General features: G+C 46.7%; 1 protein-coding gene across 2 annotated transcripts in view; it reads right to left on the bottom strand.

Moving 5' to 3' along the window:
- Positions 1 to 20,812, bottom strand: part of N (neurogenic locus Notch protein) — a 182,219-nt gene that overhangs the window by 83,542 nt on the left and 77,865 nt on the right. The window contains exons 1-2 of one of the 2 annotated variants that reach the window (XM_072000846.2): positions 14,757 to 16,385; positions 13,250 to 13,383 (exon numbers count right to left, since the gene is read on the bottom strand). In XM_072000846.2, the coding sequence (XP_071856947.1) occupies positions 13,250 to 13,383; positions 14,757 to 14,806 (184 nt within the window). In that variant the 5' untranslated portion in view covers positions 14,807 to 16,385. Of the gene's footprint in view, positions 1 to 13,249; positions 13,384 to 14,756; positions 16,386 to 20,812 lie in introns of those variants that run through there. The other variant, XM_072000845.2, reaches the window with a different exon arrangement.

Genomic DNA, 20,812 nt, shown 5'->3' with positions numbered 1-20,812 from the left:
AGCCAGGGTCATTAGGAGCGTGCCTCGGAACCGTGCAGCTACGAGGAGCTCGACCCTTCTAGCGTATCGAACAACCAAGACAAAAGGGCAGCTAATGTAATTAGCCCGACGATATTAATTTTTGCACGCTTATCGGCGCGATCGACCCGCGATGAGAATTAACGCTGGTCGTGACGAAACTGCTCCATTATCTATCAACTCGAACGCTATATCTCGAAGGAATATTCTACCGTAGATCTTTGAAAATCGATTTTCTTCTCTAATTATCAAAGTTATAGATGTTCGAAGACCTTTCTTTTCCCGGATAGATATTACCCGTACACGACGAAATCCTAAATTCTCTGTCATATTTTTTCTAATTAAAAAAAAAATTTGTTTCTAATTATATCACAGAGTGATAAATACGCTGCAAGTCGGTTCGCGCCTATTTTTATGTATCCGACGGTTATATAGGTAGATTAGATATATATAATAATATTACATTTTCTAATAAATTCCGACGTTGTCGCTTTATCTTTTGAAAGGCTGGGTATTTTTGAAAAAAAGAAGCAAACTATATCAATTCGAAGCGATCGTGTGAGAATCCTCTCGCAAGCAGACGCAATCGACGATGCTCGTTCATTAAACCGAGACTCCCTAACGTCTAACGATTTCGTTAATTAGTCGAGTCATAATTCTAACTTCACTTCCGTTCGTTCGTACGTAGCAAACTATATATTTTGCGGATTACTCGTTCCCACCACCTACTCCCCTGCTTTCTCACACGTTAAACGAATTTTTCATTTTTACCGCGCCTTTTTTCCGTAGACCAATTCGGATGCGAACGTTTCGAATTCTCTGTTTACGATAACGATGTGTGTGCGCGTGCGCTTCTGTTTAAATACATACATACGTATTATGATAAAAGGTAATAAAAGAAAAAGCGGGTCAAGCGACTTTCCCATAGATGGCTGTTGCCGCTGATAATCGTAGTTCGACGAGCGATTTCGCGAAACGCCTTTCAGAAATCGACGTACCAATAAATAAGATCGCTGTGGATCGCGGCGTCGCGATTGTCTCGGCCCTATTTTTTCCTCGCCGGTAATTATCGCACGCAATTTTCACCGTTCGCGATCCGCCAATTAGCGGCGGCATCGAACATTTTCTCATGAAACGAACGTTGCCAGCCAATTACACGGGAAGCCTCTTCCCACATCTGTATCGCGATAGAGGCATCCATCGTTCGCTCGTTCTCAAACTCGTTTACTCTTCACACGCGTAACCATTATTTTACTAATTAATCGAATATCGGCCAACTATGAACGAAAGCTGCGATCCTTCGTGAAAAAATAATAATCGTAACGAAAGAGAGGAAGACCGGTGGTAGAGGATTCGCGTGCCGCGTCTCTCCTCAAAATTCTTAGATGCTTCGCGAAACCTAAACGCGAGATTCCGAGTGCGACGTACGATTTTTCATTTATCTATTTATTTATTCGTTTGTTCGTTTATCGTAACGTTTGCCGTTCGACGTAGGGCGACCCTCCGCTTACGTCGTATTTATTTATCGCTACCTCACTGATCGTACCAATCGCGTTAGAAGTTTGTCAAGGACCTCTTTGGAATTTGATTACTTAATTGTGTCATTTTCGCGAGGCAAATAAATCTGTAGAAACAAATGATTTATTTCTGTCGCAAGGTCGCCGCTAATCACGCATCCAGACAATGAAATGGGAAAAGTGGCAAAAAGCGGACATAGCGGATACAACTTGATAGAACGTGCGGACAAAGATGTAACACTGAAAACACTGTCCGTAACGAATGAAAAGCAGAAGAAAAATGGACTCGCGTTAACCGAGAAGAACAGGCCCGAACGAGTCACAATGGAAAACAGGAACGATAACAACGAATGAAGTAAGAAAAGACGAGCGACTCTATTCAACGAAAATCCTCTTTCTTCGTTCCATTCAACCGGCTTCTATGTATGTTCTTTATTTCGCGTCTCGGCCATGGTCTGGCTTAACGAATCGCCGCGCCGACCGTGACCATGACGCGATTAGACGCCAACACTCTTCCAGGCGACAGGAAATCGCTCGTTGATGCGATCTAATCCACGAATCGAGAGCGTTCGTCGATTGCGATCAACGGGTTCTAAGAGCCTAAGAAAGCTTGCGGAGATCGTTGGTCGTTGGTCGTTGGTCGTTGGAAAGAGAAGCGCAGAAACGAGGAAGCAAAGAAAAAGGAAAGACGAATCGATATCGATATTATATCGTTGTATCGTCGAAGATGTAGTGGTTAAAAGAAAGCTGCCTGGGTAAGATGTCTTTGGACGCGAAGGTTGAAATTTACGAGGAGGAAACGCCACGATGGAACGTGCTTAACCTCGAGTTGCGTAAGGAACGATAGCATGCGATTGGGACGCGCGATAAACAGTCGCGATGCATCAACCCGTGATTATCATCTATCCTGACAACGAATTCGTAATTGGATATATTAAAACGACGTAATTCTGCGCAAGAATGAGGAATCGGCAAGGAAAATATAGCTTTCTTAGAGAAAGAATGCGACGAAATCGGTGGAAGACACCATCTTCCATGGTAAACACCTTAGCGGTGAAAACGGATTACGCTGCTTCGTATAATTTCCGAAAACGAACATCACCGATTTAAAAAGAGGTACGCGTGTTTCGGTTTACAGGAAATGCTCGAGCAGAGAGTAAATGTTCCCTCTTTTATGAGCGTCGAATCGAGCCATCGAACCAACAATTTGTAACATCCATCCGAAAGGAATTTCTGCCAGCGGAGTTATATGCGTACTTTGAGATCGAACGCAATAACGCGAATTTGTAACGAGCCGAGAATCGCGATCAAGGAGAATTTCCGGTAGACACGCGTGCGAATGGATCGCGTGTCTCGGCCACGAAGATTTGTTAAACCGTCCCAGAGAATCTTGTTTCTCGGAAAGAACCCGGCGTGATTAACAGTCGCGGCTGCTATAACGTGCGATCGCTGCCGTTCGATTTAGTCGCGGCTAGCCGTTTTCCGGAATCTCGGAGAATTCCTGCTTTCGGACATTGGCTGATAATGCGACGGATAAGAATGTTGTCTAACTTATGCGCGATTTCTCCTATCGGCAAGAGATATAATACTACTAGTCTTGACCAGCCTTGGGGGCCCGACAATTTCTCTCATTTGGAATCCCCGTTCTTATACGTCGTTGATCGCGATGTTGTACATCCTTGATACAACATGTCGAAATTACCGAACACGAACGCTTGACGAGGAAAATTCGTCGAATTTCATTAAGGTGATAGAGCAATTAACATTTTAAAACTCGCAACTTTCAGAAATCCCATACGCTTTGAACTTACAAACATAAGCAAGTAGTCGATATTATCGATGTTTATTTATCAACGTTTTTAGAGACGCGACTCGCGTTAGAAAAAAAGATGGACGATTTTTGAAAAGTACTGGAAAAAAAAATAGAAAGAAAAAATATTAGAAAAAGGCCAGCTCGTCCCACGTTGTCCGATCGATTGTAAAGCGATTGCTCGAAATTAACATTCGAAATACTCTCGCTGTGAACGAAAGACTATTCGCGAATAAAAAGTGGTCGAACAAACTACCGGTAATTAAACTTTCTTTAACCGATTAATTTGCCGGTGACTCGACCACCTATGGTTCGAAGAGGGAAAAAAGAGAGGAGCGTGGGAGGCGGTCACGTTTGAAGGACGATATCGAAACTGCGGATCGTTGGAGATGCGCTCGTGCACGTTGCGCATGTTCCTCTCTAATCTTTGGGACTCGCGACTTCCTCGGGCTGTCTCTCCGCGCTCACGGATCCGCCGGAGAGAACCTTGGATTTCTCCTCCTTCTCATTTTTCTTCCTTGTACTCTCTTACTATCCAGCTAACGACCACTATCTCAGGCATCGCGAAATAATGAAATTACGCGAAAAAGGGACGACCGCGGCTGGCCACGTCGGACCACGCTCGAGAGCTTTTTTGTCAGTGCTGGCGGATGTTAACGACGCCGTGTTCATAGAAATAGATCTAGCACGAGGTGGTTTCGCTCGAGGAGCAAACGCGTGTTCCTCGCATAGTACCCTGCGGGTAATATAATTCGCTATCTGGAGCTAATCTTCGAGACCGTAAATATTCCAGCGTAATAACGTTTCGTATAAAAATCTCGAAATAGAATGTAGACGGTAATGACAATAAAATAAAAAAGATACGCAAGTACGTTCGAAATATCAAAGGAAAATTACGTACGTAGAAGAGATTCGTTTAATGGTAGTTACCTGTTTTGAGTAACTGGAATCCGTGACATTTAGGAAACCGACGTCTCTTCTCATCAGAAATTCCATCGTTTCGCGCGTCCGCGTTATTTCAAAGTTTTATCGAGAATCACAATGTCGCGGCCTACTAAGGTAGAAACGAATTTTTGCACGCGCGTTCTAACGTACCAGAGACCAGAGCGAGGAATATTTTTTTCGAGGAACCGTCGTCGCCATGAGAATTATCGCATTCCACGATGACGAGACCGATAATCGCGGCAAGGAAAGGAGAAACGAGGTAACGACAACGGCCGGGACTGCTCGAAAGTTACCTGGAGTTGCTGTTTCCAGCGTAGCATAATTTCCGAGAGCGGAAGGAGAAGAAAGATGGTGGACGTTGCGATACGGGACCTAATGGCGAGCCAAGTCTTTTCACCGAGCCACGAACGCGCTTCGATATATCACAGTGGCCGGTAAAACAGAGAACAGCGCTTCCCTTTGTAGACGGTTTATGATCCTTTTACGATTAATACGACCGACAGAGTCCACGCGGCAACGGAAATGATCCCTCGTTTCGCCACGGCACGATCTTTCTTCGAAGCGGCATAGTAGCCGAATGCTCGCTAATTAGGGGCAATACGCTGCGGTAAATCTCGCAGGAACCCATTTTCCTTCGACTAACGTTAATTTTTTACCATTAGTGATCGAATCTCGCGAAATGAATTTTAAGCCTGACAGCGATACGATTCTACGACTCAACGTCGATGGGTATTATCGATGCTTCGTGCACGATATTATTCCATAGTACGTTCGGATAGGTGCAAGAGATTTTCCAAATTTACAGAGAAATTCGAGGGAGGCGTAAAAGTTGGGACCGAAGGACGAAACGTCCAAGGCGGGGCATAAACTTACCCGGTGTTCGTCTTTATGGGAACACGCAGGCACCCGGAGGCAAAGGTCGAGCGACTTTTACGGGGATGACCTCGCGGAAACAACGCTCTGTAACACTTGCTACGCATCGTCACGAGTCACCTCGACTTATACGCGTATATATTTATACACGCGCGTACACGTTTCTTCCTTGCCCGTGTAAAAGATACGCGTGTATCTCGTTATTGCGTATGCATATTCCGAAACGGGTGAACAAGCATAGCTCGTACGCGGTTTGCAGCTCGTAAGGGAGGAACGAATCTTGGCGAAAGAGTTCGATAAATAGCAGCGCCATTTCTTTCTCGTGATTTTTTCATCGTGAATAGGAACAGGGAAAGCAAGCTTTCCATTTCGGAGACATTTATTCGAGTAAGAAAGTACGCGGCAAGATAAAAGGCTGAAAAGAGGGACGATCTCGACGAGAACCGGCGGCGGATATGTATGTACGTACTGGAATCGTTTGTCCTTACCGAACTTGAAGTATATCGAGCGATGAACCTCGCGACGAAACACAGTAGCCAGTTAGCCAGTTAATCGCCATTCGCATTAACGGATGACTGGTACGCGAGCGACGCGTGGATAATCGCCACAGCCCCATGTGCCATCAGCCATCTTCGGTGCGTTAATGTTTACGGCCTAGTCGAGAAAATTGCGTTCGCGCCAGCGAATACTCGCCATTTGCATATCTCGAACCCGGAAGAAAAGCGTCGGCTCGTTTCGCCCAGCCCCCTATCGAAAATAATTACAAAACGGTATGCGCACAACTGGTTCTCGACAATGTCGATGACCCCCGACCCTCGATAAACGCAACGCTCGTACCATTTTTACCACTTCGTTCCGAGGAAAAGGAAAAAAAAAAAAAAACAGTACTATCGAAATTCAGACGATTTCATCCATCATCGATTTAAATCTGGCAGATAATCGGACTATCCGACCGACTCATCGTCCAGGACCAGGAAGAAAGACACGCGAAACGATCGGGGTAGCGATCAAAGGTGCGTGGCTCCGGTACGTGAGCGCATCTACGTAACTATATTTAATAAGGGACCGGATAGAGCACACGAGGGGGGAGAAAGAGAGAGAGAGAGAGAGAAAGAAGAATCGAGCAGAACCTGATATGGTAATGGTAAAATATGAAGAGTACGAGAGGGCTGGCGAGTTCGTAGATGGTATCGAAAGCGAGGAATAACAACCGATGGAAAAAGAGCAGACCGAGAAAAAGGAGGAGGTTACGAAGATATAGAAGAAGAGGAAGAAGAAGAGGAAGAAAAAGAAGAGGAAGACGAAAAGGCAGAGAGGAAGAGAACGAAAAAGAAGAACAAGATACTGGCGTACCGCGTTGCGGCTTTACGAGCAAGTCAATGACTCTGTACGGTCTTCGTGGGCCCCTGGAACGACTTTCAGCAGGCCGCTAAAGCAAACGCGGTCTCCTTCTACGGGGTGTGGTCCCCTTTCTATGCAGATCTCCCCCCCCCCCACCTCCTCTGCCTAGCACCCCCACTGTATCGATCGGGCCCATTGTTTCGCCGGAGGAATCCTTCGCATCTGCTTGATTCGACCAAATGTTTCATCACTGACCAGCGAATCGTCGTGTTCGAGGTCGATCGAAAGAATTCTCCTACGATTTACATAAACCTATTCTACTCTTCTCCGACTAGCTGAAAAAGCTTTTTTGCGCTTTAGTTTTCTAATTCAATCGATTCTCTACCACGAAGTACGTTGCTCTCGCGTTAACAAATTACTACGAACCCTGCATACGTTTCTGGTTATCTCCTTCGTAATGTGGCGCGCTAACTAAAATAACGATTTGAAATAGGGGCATTTCGAAAAGATGCTGTATCTACGAGCAGCAAAGTTTCGAACGCGTGCAACTCCACAATCCGTCTTCGTCGATGAACGTTTCTCGACTAGCTCGCGACAAATTAGCCACAAGCCCCGTGCCAATCGGTACAACGCATCGACGCATCAACGCGGCAAGCAATCGCTCTTGTCGGTTTATTTTTCGAAACGCGTCGCCTCTATCGTCGGTCCGGATCGAATCGGATCCGCTCGGTTCGTCCGCCGTTCGAACACGCATGCAAATACGTGGTGTCTGTCGCCGATCGTTATTGAGATTCAACGGACGCGTTAAATTAATCCAGATTTATATCCCCGAGCAAGACACGTACAGAGAACACACGGAAGAAGCGAACGCACGACGAGGCGCGGTCGATTCTCCACCGACTGCTACCCATGGCTACTCCATCGTGTCCAGAGAGGTCGGTTTACACCGCGTGGGTGTGGATTTATCATTCCTTTCTCCCGGAGAGAGATATTCGAACAAAAGGGACCACGATACCTCCCCCCTTCCCCCGGCGCGAAGGAGGGGCCAGAGAGTCTTCCGAGAGTTGCGAGAGACCCCGGTCGAGTGGCACTCGTGGATATGGCCCTGTCACGACTCACCTTCCCCGACATAATGGAGCCGCTTATGCCTGACGAGCGGGCTACGACCCTGCGTTATGCGTCGCTCGCTCCGATTCTCGCCTAGTTCCCCGGAGAACGCTCGCCTCGCAACCCCCGAACTCGAATCGAAAGGGTTCGTAGTCGCATCTGTGCGATTCGTACGAATCGTGAGAAAATCAGTTTTGTCGGGACTCGTCGCGAACCATCGGAGGGCGGTATCGTTGGACACGTAAGGCCGTACGATCGAACGCTAACATCGCCAGTCCACGAATATCTTTCGACGGGATAGTGGAGATTGAAATTTTGCGAACGATCATCGAAAGAAAGGAATTTTCTACGTTAAATCTGTCCTTCGATATTTTCTATGATCTCTAACAATTGCTTTTCAACGAACCGATCGTAAGTGACCGTGAGCGACGGAGAACTGCCGATAACGGTTTCTTCGTTTATTAATCGTCCGATATCGTCGAAAGTCGGAACAAGTTTCGTTTTGTTTCAAAATATACAGACTCGTTGTCCGAAAAAGATAGAAGCGTTTTCGGCTAACGAGCGAAAAATAGATTCTTTTCTTTTAATTTCGAGGAAAGCACGTTCGACTATTCTTTGCGAGTAACCGATTTAACAGGTAGGTAGAGGATTTATACGGAGGCATTCCCGTACATCTGTAGACCGTAGAGCGGAGAGGTACGGGGTAAGGATTACTCGGAAATTTGATACGATCCTCCGGGAAATAGTTCTATTACGTTGAGAAAGTCGGGGCACGGAGGACTCGAATAACAAACACGAGACTTTTAGTTGGTAGCCCTAGCTTGTCTAGTTCCGTGGCTCGGACTCATTTATCGTGCCCACGCCAGCTTTTATGAGAACGAAATGCCACCGGTATACCGATATCCTCTCGGTTGCAACCAGCCACGGACAACAACGACCGGTATCTGTCACTGTCGCGAATCACCGCGAGTGAACCGAGAGACGATACGTCGTGTACCTCGCAAGCTCTTTTCTTCTATCGCCTCGCATCGGTTTTATTCGTTTTTTTTTTTTTTTTACAGCAACACAGGCAAGAGAAAAAAATGTCTTGCCTACTTACGAATCGATTAATAAAGAAAATTAGCTGAAATTACGACTCTGCTTACGACTCTCGTTCGCGATATGTACGATATCGTTTCTTCGATTTTATACGTCACGCCTTCGTCGCTATTTCACCCGAGATAACGTTAAAATTATCGCCAATCCTATTAAACCATTCCGATTTTATCCGCCAGTTTTAAGGAAGAAGACGTCGAAGTAGCGATCGTTGTCTTGCGAACGAAGAGACAGAACCAACCGTCGAGATCTCCGTTCGGATAAGCGAGTAAGCGGTTGCTGAAAGAGCTGAAACTTGGTTTCGATACAGCGGGAACCTTACGCCGCTGCCCGTGTTTTCCGATAGAACTCGGAAGTAGGCTCTAAGGAGTTTCGGATCGATCGAAAGGAAGAGACGCGCGTAAGCAGCGAGCAACGAAGAACGAGCGAACGAGCCGAAGGAGCGGCGTATCGATAACGGTGCGAAAATAGAATTAGACGAGCGTCGTCAACGTGCGAGAACGGCGAGAACGGCGACACTTGTTAAACGTCGTACGCGCATGCTTCGTGTCCAGATGGTCCTGGCTATAAACTATCCGACGCGGTGGGACGAGACGGGACGAGACGAGACGAGACGAGACGAGACGAGACGAGACGAGGCCGGGCCGAGAGCGAAAGATTTCGAACCGCGTGAGAGATGCGCGGTTTTATTAATTGAAACACGTCGAGGTGGAGACTGCTCCGCGAGAACAATGTAACGCGAAGGTGCCGATAAATCACGAACCTTCGCGTCGATCGGAGAAAGAAAACACGAAAGAAGAGGCGAATTATCGTCGCGTAGGCCGCAGGGAGGATACACCTCGGTGATAAAACTCGTTTACCGTTGCGAAGATAGCGATGAATATTTCGCGTCAGCCATCTCCACGTTTATCCAACCGTGGTCGTATGTCTGTCTTTCCGTTAGCTAGTGTATTTCCGCTTGTACATTTACCTAAGTGTGCGGTTTCTTCGTTCGTGGAATTTCGGATTTTTGAGAGATTAACGAGCACCTTTGATGTCTAGCACAGTAAAACCGAAATCTCACGTACAGCTACGACGTGTCGTTGTGACAATGGTAAGCAGATATTTAGGTGGCCGCCACGTACGTATAAAGTCACAAAATGTCCTAAAATGACTAGGTTAGTTACCGCTAAGGCAAAGAGAAGCAAACATGCGTATGAATAATTAATAATTAAGCAAGGTGAAGAAACGTAGAGAAACGGCCACGTTATCGATAAGAGGAAAGAATATAGCGGCGTACTGCGTGACCCTGATCTATTTCGTTGGCAAGCCCTACACGCAAACGCTACGGTCGCACCCGTAAAGGCGACTTGCGTAACAACAGCATCCGAGCAAGGGATCCAGAATGGCGAAAGCAACGCGTGTCCCCAACTCTCGCCACTCTTCCGTTTCTACAACCCCAGCGTTCCACATCACGTTCACGCAGGGTACGCACTTTATGCTCGTGTGTTGGCATAAATCAGCTGGAACGCGTATAACTGTCCGGCAAGTTCTTCCTCCGCTCGTTTCGCCGCTCGGTCAGGCCTCCACGCGCTCGCATGAATCGCGTTCTCGCGTTCTCGTGTTTTCCGCGACAAGAGTCGCGCCTCTGCGTCACCATGTACTACGCGATCTTCGGACACCGGCTTGATCGAATTCCACCCACAGATTCACGGAGGGTGAAGACGCACGATGACTCGTTGGAAGCACCGTTTCTTCTATCCTTTCCTACGGATACGACTCTATAAAATCGTGGAATCTGCGCCTGCGTGTACGCGAAGGGGAAAAGCGAGTTAATCGTCGGGGCACACGATATCGCGATCGAGGAACGTAGGAACGTAGTACGTCTCTTCGGTTGTGGTTTCGTTCTTCGCGTCGCGTCCCGTCGCGTCCCGTCGCGTCGATGCGATTAACGACTTTTCCATTTAGAGGACAACACGAAAAACAGAAGCACGTTGGTCGTAGATAGCCAGAGAAAACGAGCGAGTCTCCTCCTTTTACTCGCTATCTCGGCCAAGCGGACGATTCATCTATGGGCGTGCGGTTAATCGTTTAACCGGCGCTCGATAGAGCGGTTTTTAATTAGCGGAATGGAATGGAGGAGGCGTGATCGGATCCGTCGACCAGGAAAATCTGCAGCCGGTCGAGGTCGTTCTCGGTAAAAGGGGCGACGTTCTCGATGCTCTTGCACAAGACAGAAAACGTGCCGATACGATAACGGAGGAACGAAAAGGGAGGAGGAGGAGAGAGAGAGAGAGAACAGGTACGGAACAGGCGAAAGGAAGGTAACTTCTGCGCGGCACGAAACGAAGAAGAAACGCTGCGGACGAAGAAGCGGAGAAAGCGGAATGCTACAAATTGAACCATTACGACTACCTAATACCTATGCGACCAAATCGTCGAAGAGAAGCCAATCTCAAGAGGTGCAGTCCCGTAGCCAACCAAGGAATGGTTACAATCTCGTTCTTCGCGAATGCCTGGAGCGGCTGGCCTCTCTTTCGCGAAAAGCAAGCGTCCGGCAAAAACGCTGTAGCTGGCCTGTCCAACGAACGTCCGAGTTGGTAAAGCTTCACGGTAAAGAAACAAACGGAGGGGCAGCGGCAAAAGGAGAGGGACGAGAAGGAAAGAAAGTACGATTCGTGGATGGAAGAAATTGGAGAACCGACTGCGTGTAAGGTCGATGCAAATTGAACCGTTACAACCAACTACACGAGCAAATTATTTCGAACGCGCCTGGTCTAGAGAGAGAGAGAGAGAGAGAGAGAGAGAGAGAGAGAGAGAGAGAGAGAGAGAGAGAGAGAGTGGTTACAAGCTTGTCGTAAATATGTATGTGCCTCTCGAGAGAGCCGGGCATCGTCTACGGTTAGTTTCTTCCTCGTACGAGTGGCAGGAAAAAAGCAACGGCATAACGAAATTCTTTGGGAAAATTACGACAAAATAGAACATTTCGATCGTCCGGGTAATAACTATTCCTGGCGGCGACGAATGTTTTACAAAGGGGACACCGCTGCTGCACCGTCGCAGAATGATAAAGTTTCATGGTACTGCGATAACTTGGAACGTAGAAGAATCGACGAACAAACTCGACAACGACGATCGAAGGAAGGAAACTCGAAGATTCCTCGTGACATCGAGGATATAGTTATGGCTTTGTTCCGAAGCATTTCCTCTATGAAAGGAACAACTTGAACGGGCTCTGCCTATCAACGACCATTTGAAGTACGCGATCCGGACACGCTTCCTACGAGTTTCGATCGCCGCTACTTGTTCGAGCGTCGTGCACTCTGAAAGCGTGCGACGTATTTAAAGGAAATTGTGGCGCCGCGCGGCCTTGCTAAACGAGAATATCATCGGCCGGTCGAAGGGTAGATCTAAATGTAGAGACGCGACGCGGTGCGACGTAAAAATCGCGAAGCGCGAGAGCAAGTAGCGTTTCGATACCTATATGGGTCGTTGTATCACGGAACCAGACCGATACGATAAAACGAGAAAACGTGGTAGCAATGTCGGCGAAGCGACGGAAATTCATCGGGTGAGAGCAGAAGCAGCAAGGTGGAACAGGCCGGGCGCTTCTTTAACGGGAAAAGGCGCGCGCGACCGAAAGCAAAGTAGCGTAAAAGAGGATGGAGGGACGTGGCCGTAGAACGTAGAAGGTGGGGTCGGTCGCCATGGTTGTGGTCCGCCTGGGAACGACAGGACCACGCATTGTGATCCGGCCGGCGAGAAGGCCACGCTAGGCTGACCCTAACTTTACATTAACCATCTACCGTACGTGTATGCGGTACGCGCATAAATGGTCACCATCCCCTGGCTCGAGTCGTACCTGTTGCACCAGCTAATCATTGCCTCACGGACGCGTTCTTTTATCTTCCCTTTCTCCCTCTCCTTCTAACCCTCCTGTTCGTTTGCCCGGCCATGGGACAAGGTTGCGCAACGGGCCGCCTTTGCGAGACACCGTCTTGCCGCTGCGTCGTAAACAGAGTGGAACGTGGATTGTTCGAACAGAGGCAACGTTCGTGCGCATGCCGAAACGCTAAATCGCCCTCGCAAAGCGATCGACGTACAGCGACCCGATGCGCTTTGTCTCTTTTCGATTCGCGAGAGAGCCGCGAAGAAACGACCCCGAGTATCGCGAGGTCGACCTCAGGGGAGGAAGACGATTTATCGAAATTTCAAGCACTGGCTTCGTTTTTACTCAAATCGAAATAAAAGAGAGAGAGAATAAAAGCGACAGGAAGCAAAAAAATAGTCAGGGTTTTTCCACTCTATCGAAATTGAAAGATTCTTTTCACGCGTTTACAAATAATATTCCAAATCCGTCGACTTTAAACCGATTAAGTCGTGAACTCTTTAATCCAACCTACGTACCTTGAGCCATTCGGAAGAATCGGTGCGGTTCAAAAGCGAGACATTTTTCAGAACTCGCAAGTTGTGTACTACCGACAATCCGATTTCATTACATATATTCGAGAATCAGCCTGGTAATTGAAAGAGTAATTGAAACGGAAACAATTTGAAAACTCACCCTCGGGACAGATGCACTGGTAATCCAAACCGTCGATCTGATGACACGTGCCTCCATTTTTACACGGCGATGGGTCGCAGGGAATATACTCGTTCTCGCAATTTTGGCCAGTGTATCCGCTCGAGCACATGCATCTGCAAATGAAACGCGACTCGTTAAAATCGTTCATCTTTCAAATGTTTCACGAGAACGAGGATGATCGTTCGATAAAACGGCGATTGGCCGAGGTGATAAATTATCGGTTAATGCTCGCTCGATCAACTCCTGCAGCGCTAATTACACTCTGTGTGTGTGTGTGTGTATGTGTTGGACGGAGCTTCTCGTTAAAAAGAGAGAGAGAGAACAAGGCTTGTTTACATAGTTGTATCGAATGTAAAACCAGGTGTTTAAGATTCTCAAAAATACCGCAGATACTTTCGTTATATGTGACTTGTATTTTGTTGTATTTACCAACTAACTAACTATGACACGTGAAATTGCGAGTTGTCCCAATACGTATATACGTGATATACGTCGCAAGATATTTATTATTTATATTGTCTGCACCGGTGCAACCAATAAATACGATGCAACGAATATTTCTTGTTTCCTTCTTGTCTCGTAGTTTGTCTCGTCGAGAACGACTCGAAGATTCCGCTAGTAAATATCTTACAGAATCGTTTCTATCGCTGTCTATCGAGGCAGAAACGTTTTTGCTTATCCGTCTAATAAGAGTCGATATCACTGACTTTCGAAGAACAGGATTTATTAACCTCGCGATTCTCCTACGATCTTAAAAACGTTCGATACGATAAAGTTTTCGCATTTTCAGCCATGTACGTTCTATCAAAGTACCATTTAACGAAATGCGCATACTCGAGTAGACGAGCACGGAAAAGTTACTTACGCATGGACATACTGGTCGACGAATCGGAGGATCGTTAATAGGAGGAAAGGTTTCGTTTTATCAGCTAAGACAACGGATGTGAGAAAGTTTTATAGATTTGACAGGACTGACGTGTCATTTATATATACATATGTTACTGTGTTAAATGCGTTACCGTGGTAAAGATTACCAAGGCGACATCGAACGATGTAAATATCCGATCGACGGACGTAACGCCTCTGACGATAGCAACAGCGATATTTCTTGAGATGACACGAAAAATAAGAGCCTCTCTGTAAGTACCGCCGGCAATGAAGAACGTGGTTTTAGCAAACATAGGACGGAATCGTTTCGATCGATTTCTCACAGTTCTGCCATTCGTTCGCTCTCGTCCAGGCAACAGGAGATCGATAAACCGCGTTAATTATTGGCAGAATCGATACATATTTATAATACCGGTTCTGCCGTAGCGTCAACTTTTTACGCTCAACGCGGTACTTTTTATGCGCATATTTATACACATCTATCGGCAAAAACGTGCGAACTCGACGAATAATTGATGCGCAAGGTGCGCGTGTGTGCGTGCGTGTGATTTACAAGTAAAATGTCGAAATGGTGGAGTTTAAAGGGACGACAACGCACCTTGAGCCGGTAGCCAGCAGAAGAACCAACAACACACGCGTAAGATACATTTTCGCACGAAATCGATTGCCCCGGATCGCAGGACGACGCTCTCCTCATATTTCGACGAAGATTCGTTCGGTGTTCACTTCATTTTTAAGGCTCACCATCGTTAAAACATCTACTCTCTTTTCATAAACAGCAGAATATCACTATAGAAAGATAAACACATGCACCTGTACACCTTATACACTAACGGTCGCACGGTATATGCGCGATAATACCAAATTCACAAGTTCACACGCCGTTGATTGCACTAGTTTCCTATCACAAATCGTATAGTCGTTGAGCAATAATTATCCAACCGAAGCAAACACAGTTTCTTCGGAAGACGTATACGAGGGCGATTCTTCCACTACAGAAGGATACCTAGTTTTTTCAGCCAGTACGCTGGTTTATCATCGGCTGGATCCCGTTACGGGCATATACGGTGGTGTTCTCCTTGCTGCAACGCGTACACACCACTTTTTTCATACTTTCGTCTTTTCCATTTCTTCTTCGAGTCACGTTTCCTATAGCGCGAGAAATATAGCGAGAGAAAAGAGATCGCAAGATCGGAAAAAGAGTAGAAAATTGGCCGAGTCGTCGCGTCGGCGCATAGCGTTTCACACGAATGCACGTGATTGTCCGACAACCAACGACCAGATATAATCCTGGGAAACTTCGGTCGGCGATATCGTCGATGACGCTACTGTATATTTTCTGACAGCTACTTTCGTCAACAGCGGATAATCGAATAAACTATGCGAGGTATATAACGAAACGAAGTGTACGCGAAGGTTGAAAGTTTAGGACGGGGATTAGGCGAAGGAACGAGAGATACGAGAGCATGACGGTGGAACGGGGGTGCGCGTGTGTGCGTGGTGTATCTCAGCCGTTCCTCGTTCCAGAGAGAAACGTCGTGGCAGCCGCTGTTTTCTCACGCTCTTTCTCACGCGTCGTTTTCGATCGCCGTGGCGCGTTTCGCTTCGAACGAAAGAATCGAAAGACGGACGAGGATGATTCGTTTCGGGCGACTACGCCGCGAGTGCTTTAAACGCCCTTAAATTCGCTCAAATTGCCTCTATCCTGTGTTACGTGTCGGTTCGCCGAGAAGCTGGCCATGACGGTTGAACGGAGGGGTACGTAGCGTTGCTAAATCTCGTCTCTCTCGTCATCGTGCTTCCGTCGAGCTACTCGTTTTCCAGCGCATTTTTCCAACTGCCTGTTATCTCCTCTTTCACGAGCCACTCTTTCGCGTAACTTTCCACAAAACACTCTTGCACGACGATTTTACGGAGAACCGAATTCGCTAACCAAATTTAGCGCAAGGTATCGAAACGCTACGCGCAACGGTTAGCGGGCTTTTCGGAGCAGAGCGTGCGCCACTTTGAAAATCTCGCAGCAACCGAAGAAATACGCAACGATACGAAATATCGCGACATATAAATCACAGTCGCTTACGAAACGCGATGTACTGTCAGGTCGCCTAGCCACTTGTTTTCGCGCGTATTTACCACAGTCACAGTTGACGAACCGAGGAGATGTACTCGGCAGAGACACGCGTAAAACGTGTATCGTCCGCAAACGGCCAGCGACAGACTAACCTTACTTTCCAGACTGGGCCGTTCAGAGGGCGCCACCGTCGTCGGTGACCCTCTCTGCTGGCGGTGGCGATGCGACCGATCCCCCCCCCCCCTCTGCCCCCGGCCATCGCTGCAGCAACGCTGTCTGTCTTTTTCCAAAGTCCCCTCGGCTCGTTCCGTCATCCTTCGTTAGTCTTCGACTATGCAGCGTGTTATCCCGCTTTTGCGCATGGCCGTCTCGCCGTCTGCTCCGATCTTCTCGCTTTAACTACCACCTAGGACCCTGGGTCGTAGGAACGATGCGGAATCATTGCACGCATGAATGCATCTCACCTCCTCTCTCTTCCTTTCCCTCCTTCATCCACGATAGTGTGCAAGAATTTTGCTAATTCGATAGTTACACGATATTTCCCTCCGCGTATACACGGAGACATCGCGAAGCCAAATTTGACGCGTGCTAATTATTCGCATTTTTTAGCATTTCTGTCAACGTTTCGTTCGTACACAGCTCCTGACACAGCCCAACGGTATATCTATATTATATATCGACTTTTGATTTTTACGCTTAAAATTGCGATTCTTGGTCGAATATTTGTTTTATTCGTCCGATCGTGCAACGGTTAATTTCACCGCTCTTGTATTCGTGTAAATTTACACGATGCTCGAAAAATCCGCCCCTATGAATCTTTAATCCGCCCGTATGAATATTTATGCGCCGCGCCGGTCGAGCAAACAGACTATAGGCAAAAGCGTGCCGGAGGCGCAAAAATTCCGATTAAATCTTGTTGACCGGCACACGCTTAACAGCATCTCCGGTGCCGCAGTCTCGAAGGTAGCCAATCGAAAAATTTCATTTCCACTTGTTTACGCGCATTGTTCGAACCGAATGGATTACGCGCACCGTGCAAACCAGACAACAAGGTTTTCAAGGGCTTTCATATTTCTCCTAACGACCCTCCTTTGTCCTCTCTCTCTCTCTCTATATATATATATAATATCTATATGTATATAAATATAATACCGAATACTCCAGCGAGAGCGTGAAATTCGCTTCACTTACTGTATGGAAAATAGCATCGGCGGACCAAGTATCAGGCGCCTAGCCGATATCGGAATAAATCGCACAGCCGCTGCTCGGAATATTTCGATCGAACGTTAGCAGAGAGCTTGTGAAACCCGATTTTTGCAACGTAGTCGTAAAACTAAAGAATCCCCCAGCCAGATCGACGCGAAATATCGTAGCGGCGGCAAATATTTCGCGACCATACATTTCCGCCTCTATGACGAATACGACGGTTTATGCGTTTTATATAACACGCTTATACGTATTTCGAGCGGATCTGGAGCGAGGTAAACACTTTGGATGCGAGGATTCGCGATCCTCGATCGAGAAGAACATAAATCATTTGCGTGTCGCAGTCGGTGCTATTCGGTGGTTCTCGACCGTTGTCCGTCAATTGTTGGATTCGGTAGGCATCGAGAAAGACGCGTAAAATGATGCTGGTTCCCGACCGACCGTTAGTCGAGCACGCAGTCGACGAATCGGTGAAGGGCTTGCTTGGCCGCGTTGATGTTTGCGCGTCTCCGTTCTATGATTCGTATCGGGTGCTTGGACGCGACAGGAGCAAGTTCCAGAGCGAGCCTCGACCGTTGACTGTCGAAGGAAGAAAATATGTCAGGTCAGAAACGATTGGGGAACCAGTTGGCGAGCAGACTTCCCCGCGGGTTCTTGGCGGAGAAAAAGAAAAAAGAATTCGGAAGAAGCTAAAGAAGAGAAAGGTTGTCGGAAATTGTTTCTAAAATCGAACCTCGTCTCTCTGTTTGTTTCTCTCGTTTTGACAAATTCCAAAGTTTATAGCGAAATATAAAACTGTCGAAAACACGGTTGTATTTTACTCCGGTCGATTTTATCTGTCGCTTCGCACCACTTACCTGCTTACAAAAATGTAAATGTAGAAATTGCGTAGGTATGCATGAACGTACGTATCGTAAGTTATACGAGTTTTCCATCGTATTTTTATCCCTCGTTTTCGATCGAAGAAGAATATCGTGCATAGCATCGTCGAATCACCATTTCTTTTTCTATACTACCATTTTTCGCTCTGCTGATTAATTAGGCACGCGATTAGCATTAAGATTCTGCTGGTAATTAAGTCGTCAGTGTCGGAGAGTTTCTACCACCGAAAAACACCGAACGTGTTACGACGATCGAAAGCATCGCGCCGCAGGACACTCGCCGACATACAAAGTATAGGAATAAACTGGAAACAAATATAAACTCGATTCTTTTACTTTTATCATTCTCAGATATTTCATCGTACGTATATTTAATCGTAACGTCCTATCGCTACGTTTCTTCTTAACGAATAATTTTACAATTCGTTCGTATTCATTCTTATATACGTAATTTATAATTTTTCGAATTTACGATGCTACGAAAGCTAGAAAAAGTTACGAATGTTATTTTCATTCGTCGATCTATTGTTAGTTGATAGATCTCAGCGATACTCGGGGATTGCGACTGTTTAACCGTAACCTACGTAACGATGGTAACCTGGTAACGATGCGTATGGACACTTGGAAGCGGTACTGTACGCGTTATACGTTATAGATACGTCCGATAATTGAAAAAAAAATGAAAGAAAAAGAATAAAAAAGATACGTGGAAGAAAGCAACCATCCCTTCCACGGAACGCCGATAATACGCAAATCTTTCCCGCGTCCCATCGCGAAACCAACCTACACCGGAAGCGAGTCAATTCGGTCGCGGACAATGCGTTTCGGTTCGAAACAACGCGCAAGCAAACCGACGAGTAAGAAAGGGTCTGCTGGCGCGCACGATAAATGCAAAAGGGTGGACCACCGATGCGCGAAACTAATTGGACTAGATCGAGAGGACGAGTGGGTCGCGATTTGTCACGATCGACTCGGTATCATCGAGAACGCGACTTCCAACGAACCTTCTGTTTCGTGTCGTTTTGTTCGGTTTTCCTGATCGTGCCCGGACGAACGGTCAGGTCGGGAGAGAACAAGAGGGCAAGATCGTTGCGTCTACCGCGCGGATTCTTGGAGTTTCAAGCAATACCTTCGAAAGGTAAAATAGCGAAGGCTTGATCGCGGCATAATTTTTGTTTTAAGGGGTACGGTTTGGCCTTAATCGTGGCGTGTAAACGAGAAAAGGAAAAAAAAGAAGAGCCGAAGAAAAAAGATAGACGAGGGATTTAACGGAAACCACGACAGCGCGTTAGACGACGGTTTGACCGTTGGTAATGTTGTAAATTGATAACAGCCGTTTATACGAGGTCCACCGATTTAATTGATGCGAAATTGGAACGGTGCGGGCAGATTGAAATCACGAACGATCGAGGGACGGGAGAGCGGTCAGGTCTCTCTTCAGACGCTCCTTCTCCATCATTTTTACGAGGCTATTAAGTCCATCGATGAAAACATTCTCGCATGAAATATTAAGTATTCTCCCGGCTAATAATAACCTTCCACTTTGGACCGCGCGTTGCTTCGGATCGTTACAGCTTTATAACGTTACGGCATTATCGAGAATCGTTATGTTGCGCATGGAAGGAAAGAGAGAAGAGAAAATGTCAACTACGTGAACGGTGATGGAAAAACGAGTAGATCCCCGTGACTCATTCCATGTCGTTTATTTCATCGGATACAAAATACAAACGTTATGCAAAATCTACGCTTACGCGTTGTTCCTTCTCTTTCGTAAATAATTAGCAGGGAGCAGTAAAAGAATCGGTAGCTGTCGGTAGCTGAGTATTCGTCCGGTTGCTCGTACGAGGGTTAACGAAACAGAAACTTCGACTTGACGGCAAGTGGATTCATCGGTTACGAATATTACGCGAATGGGCGACGATGGGCAACGTGGATGGAAATCGCGGGAAAAATGATCCACGCGTTACGATAAATGTAACGGATGTCGCAAGGATATTCCGGCTCCCGGTTCCCGGTTCCCGCGCATTCTCGTTCTGCTTTCGCACGGGACTGCTACACGACGTTGTTCCAATGGAACCGAGATCTAGATCGTCTCATTGATTATACATCAGCGTTTCCGTTATATTTCGCGAAACGAGAAACGAGACTGCTTCGCACAGCGGCCTTATTTTATTAGTACGAATCGTGTCTTTCTTTGTTGAAATTACTTTGCACGTGTTTTTCTTCAACGATAATTTTATTTCTGAATACGAGTATGCGAAAGGAAAAATATTTGTACCGTCGCGTATAGCACAAACTATTTATCCTCCAACTATGTCTATTTGTTTCATAGGTCGCATGTCCATTACCGCGTATCTATCGATAAATACCATTCTGGCAATTCTGACAAATACAGTCGTCTTTCACCGTGATGTTTCGGGCCTGACGAAACTTTTAATTCGCCGGATTAATCGTTACGCTTGAGCAACAATTAATTTCGCGTCGGGTATTGTGTGT

This window comes from Bombus fervidus, chromosome 3, assembly GCF_041682495.2.
Source record: "Bombus fervidus isolate BK054 chromosome 3, iyBomFerv1, whole genome shotgun sequence".
Classification (NCBI taxonomy): Eukaryota; Metazoa; Arthropoda; class Insecta; order Hymenoptera; family Apidae; genus Bombus; species Bombus fervidus.
Note: the sequence above shows the minus strand (reverse complement) of the source record. Positions and strands in the feature narration are given on the sequence as shown.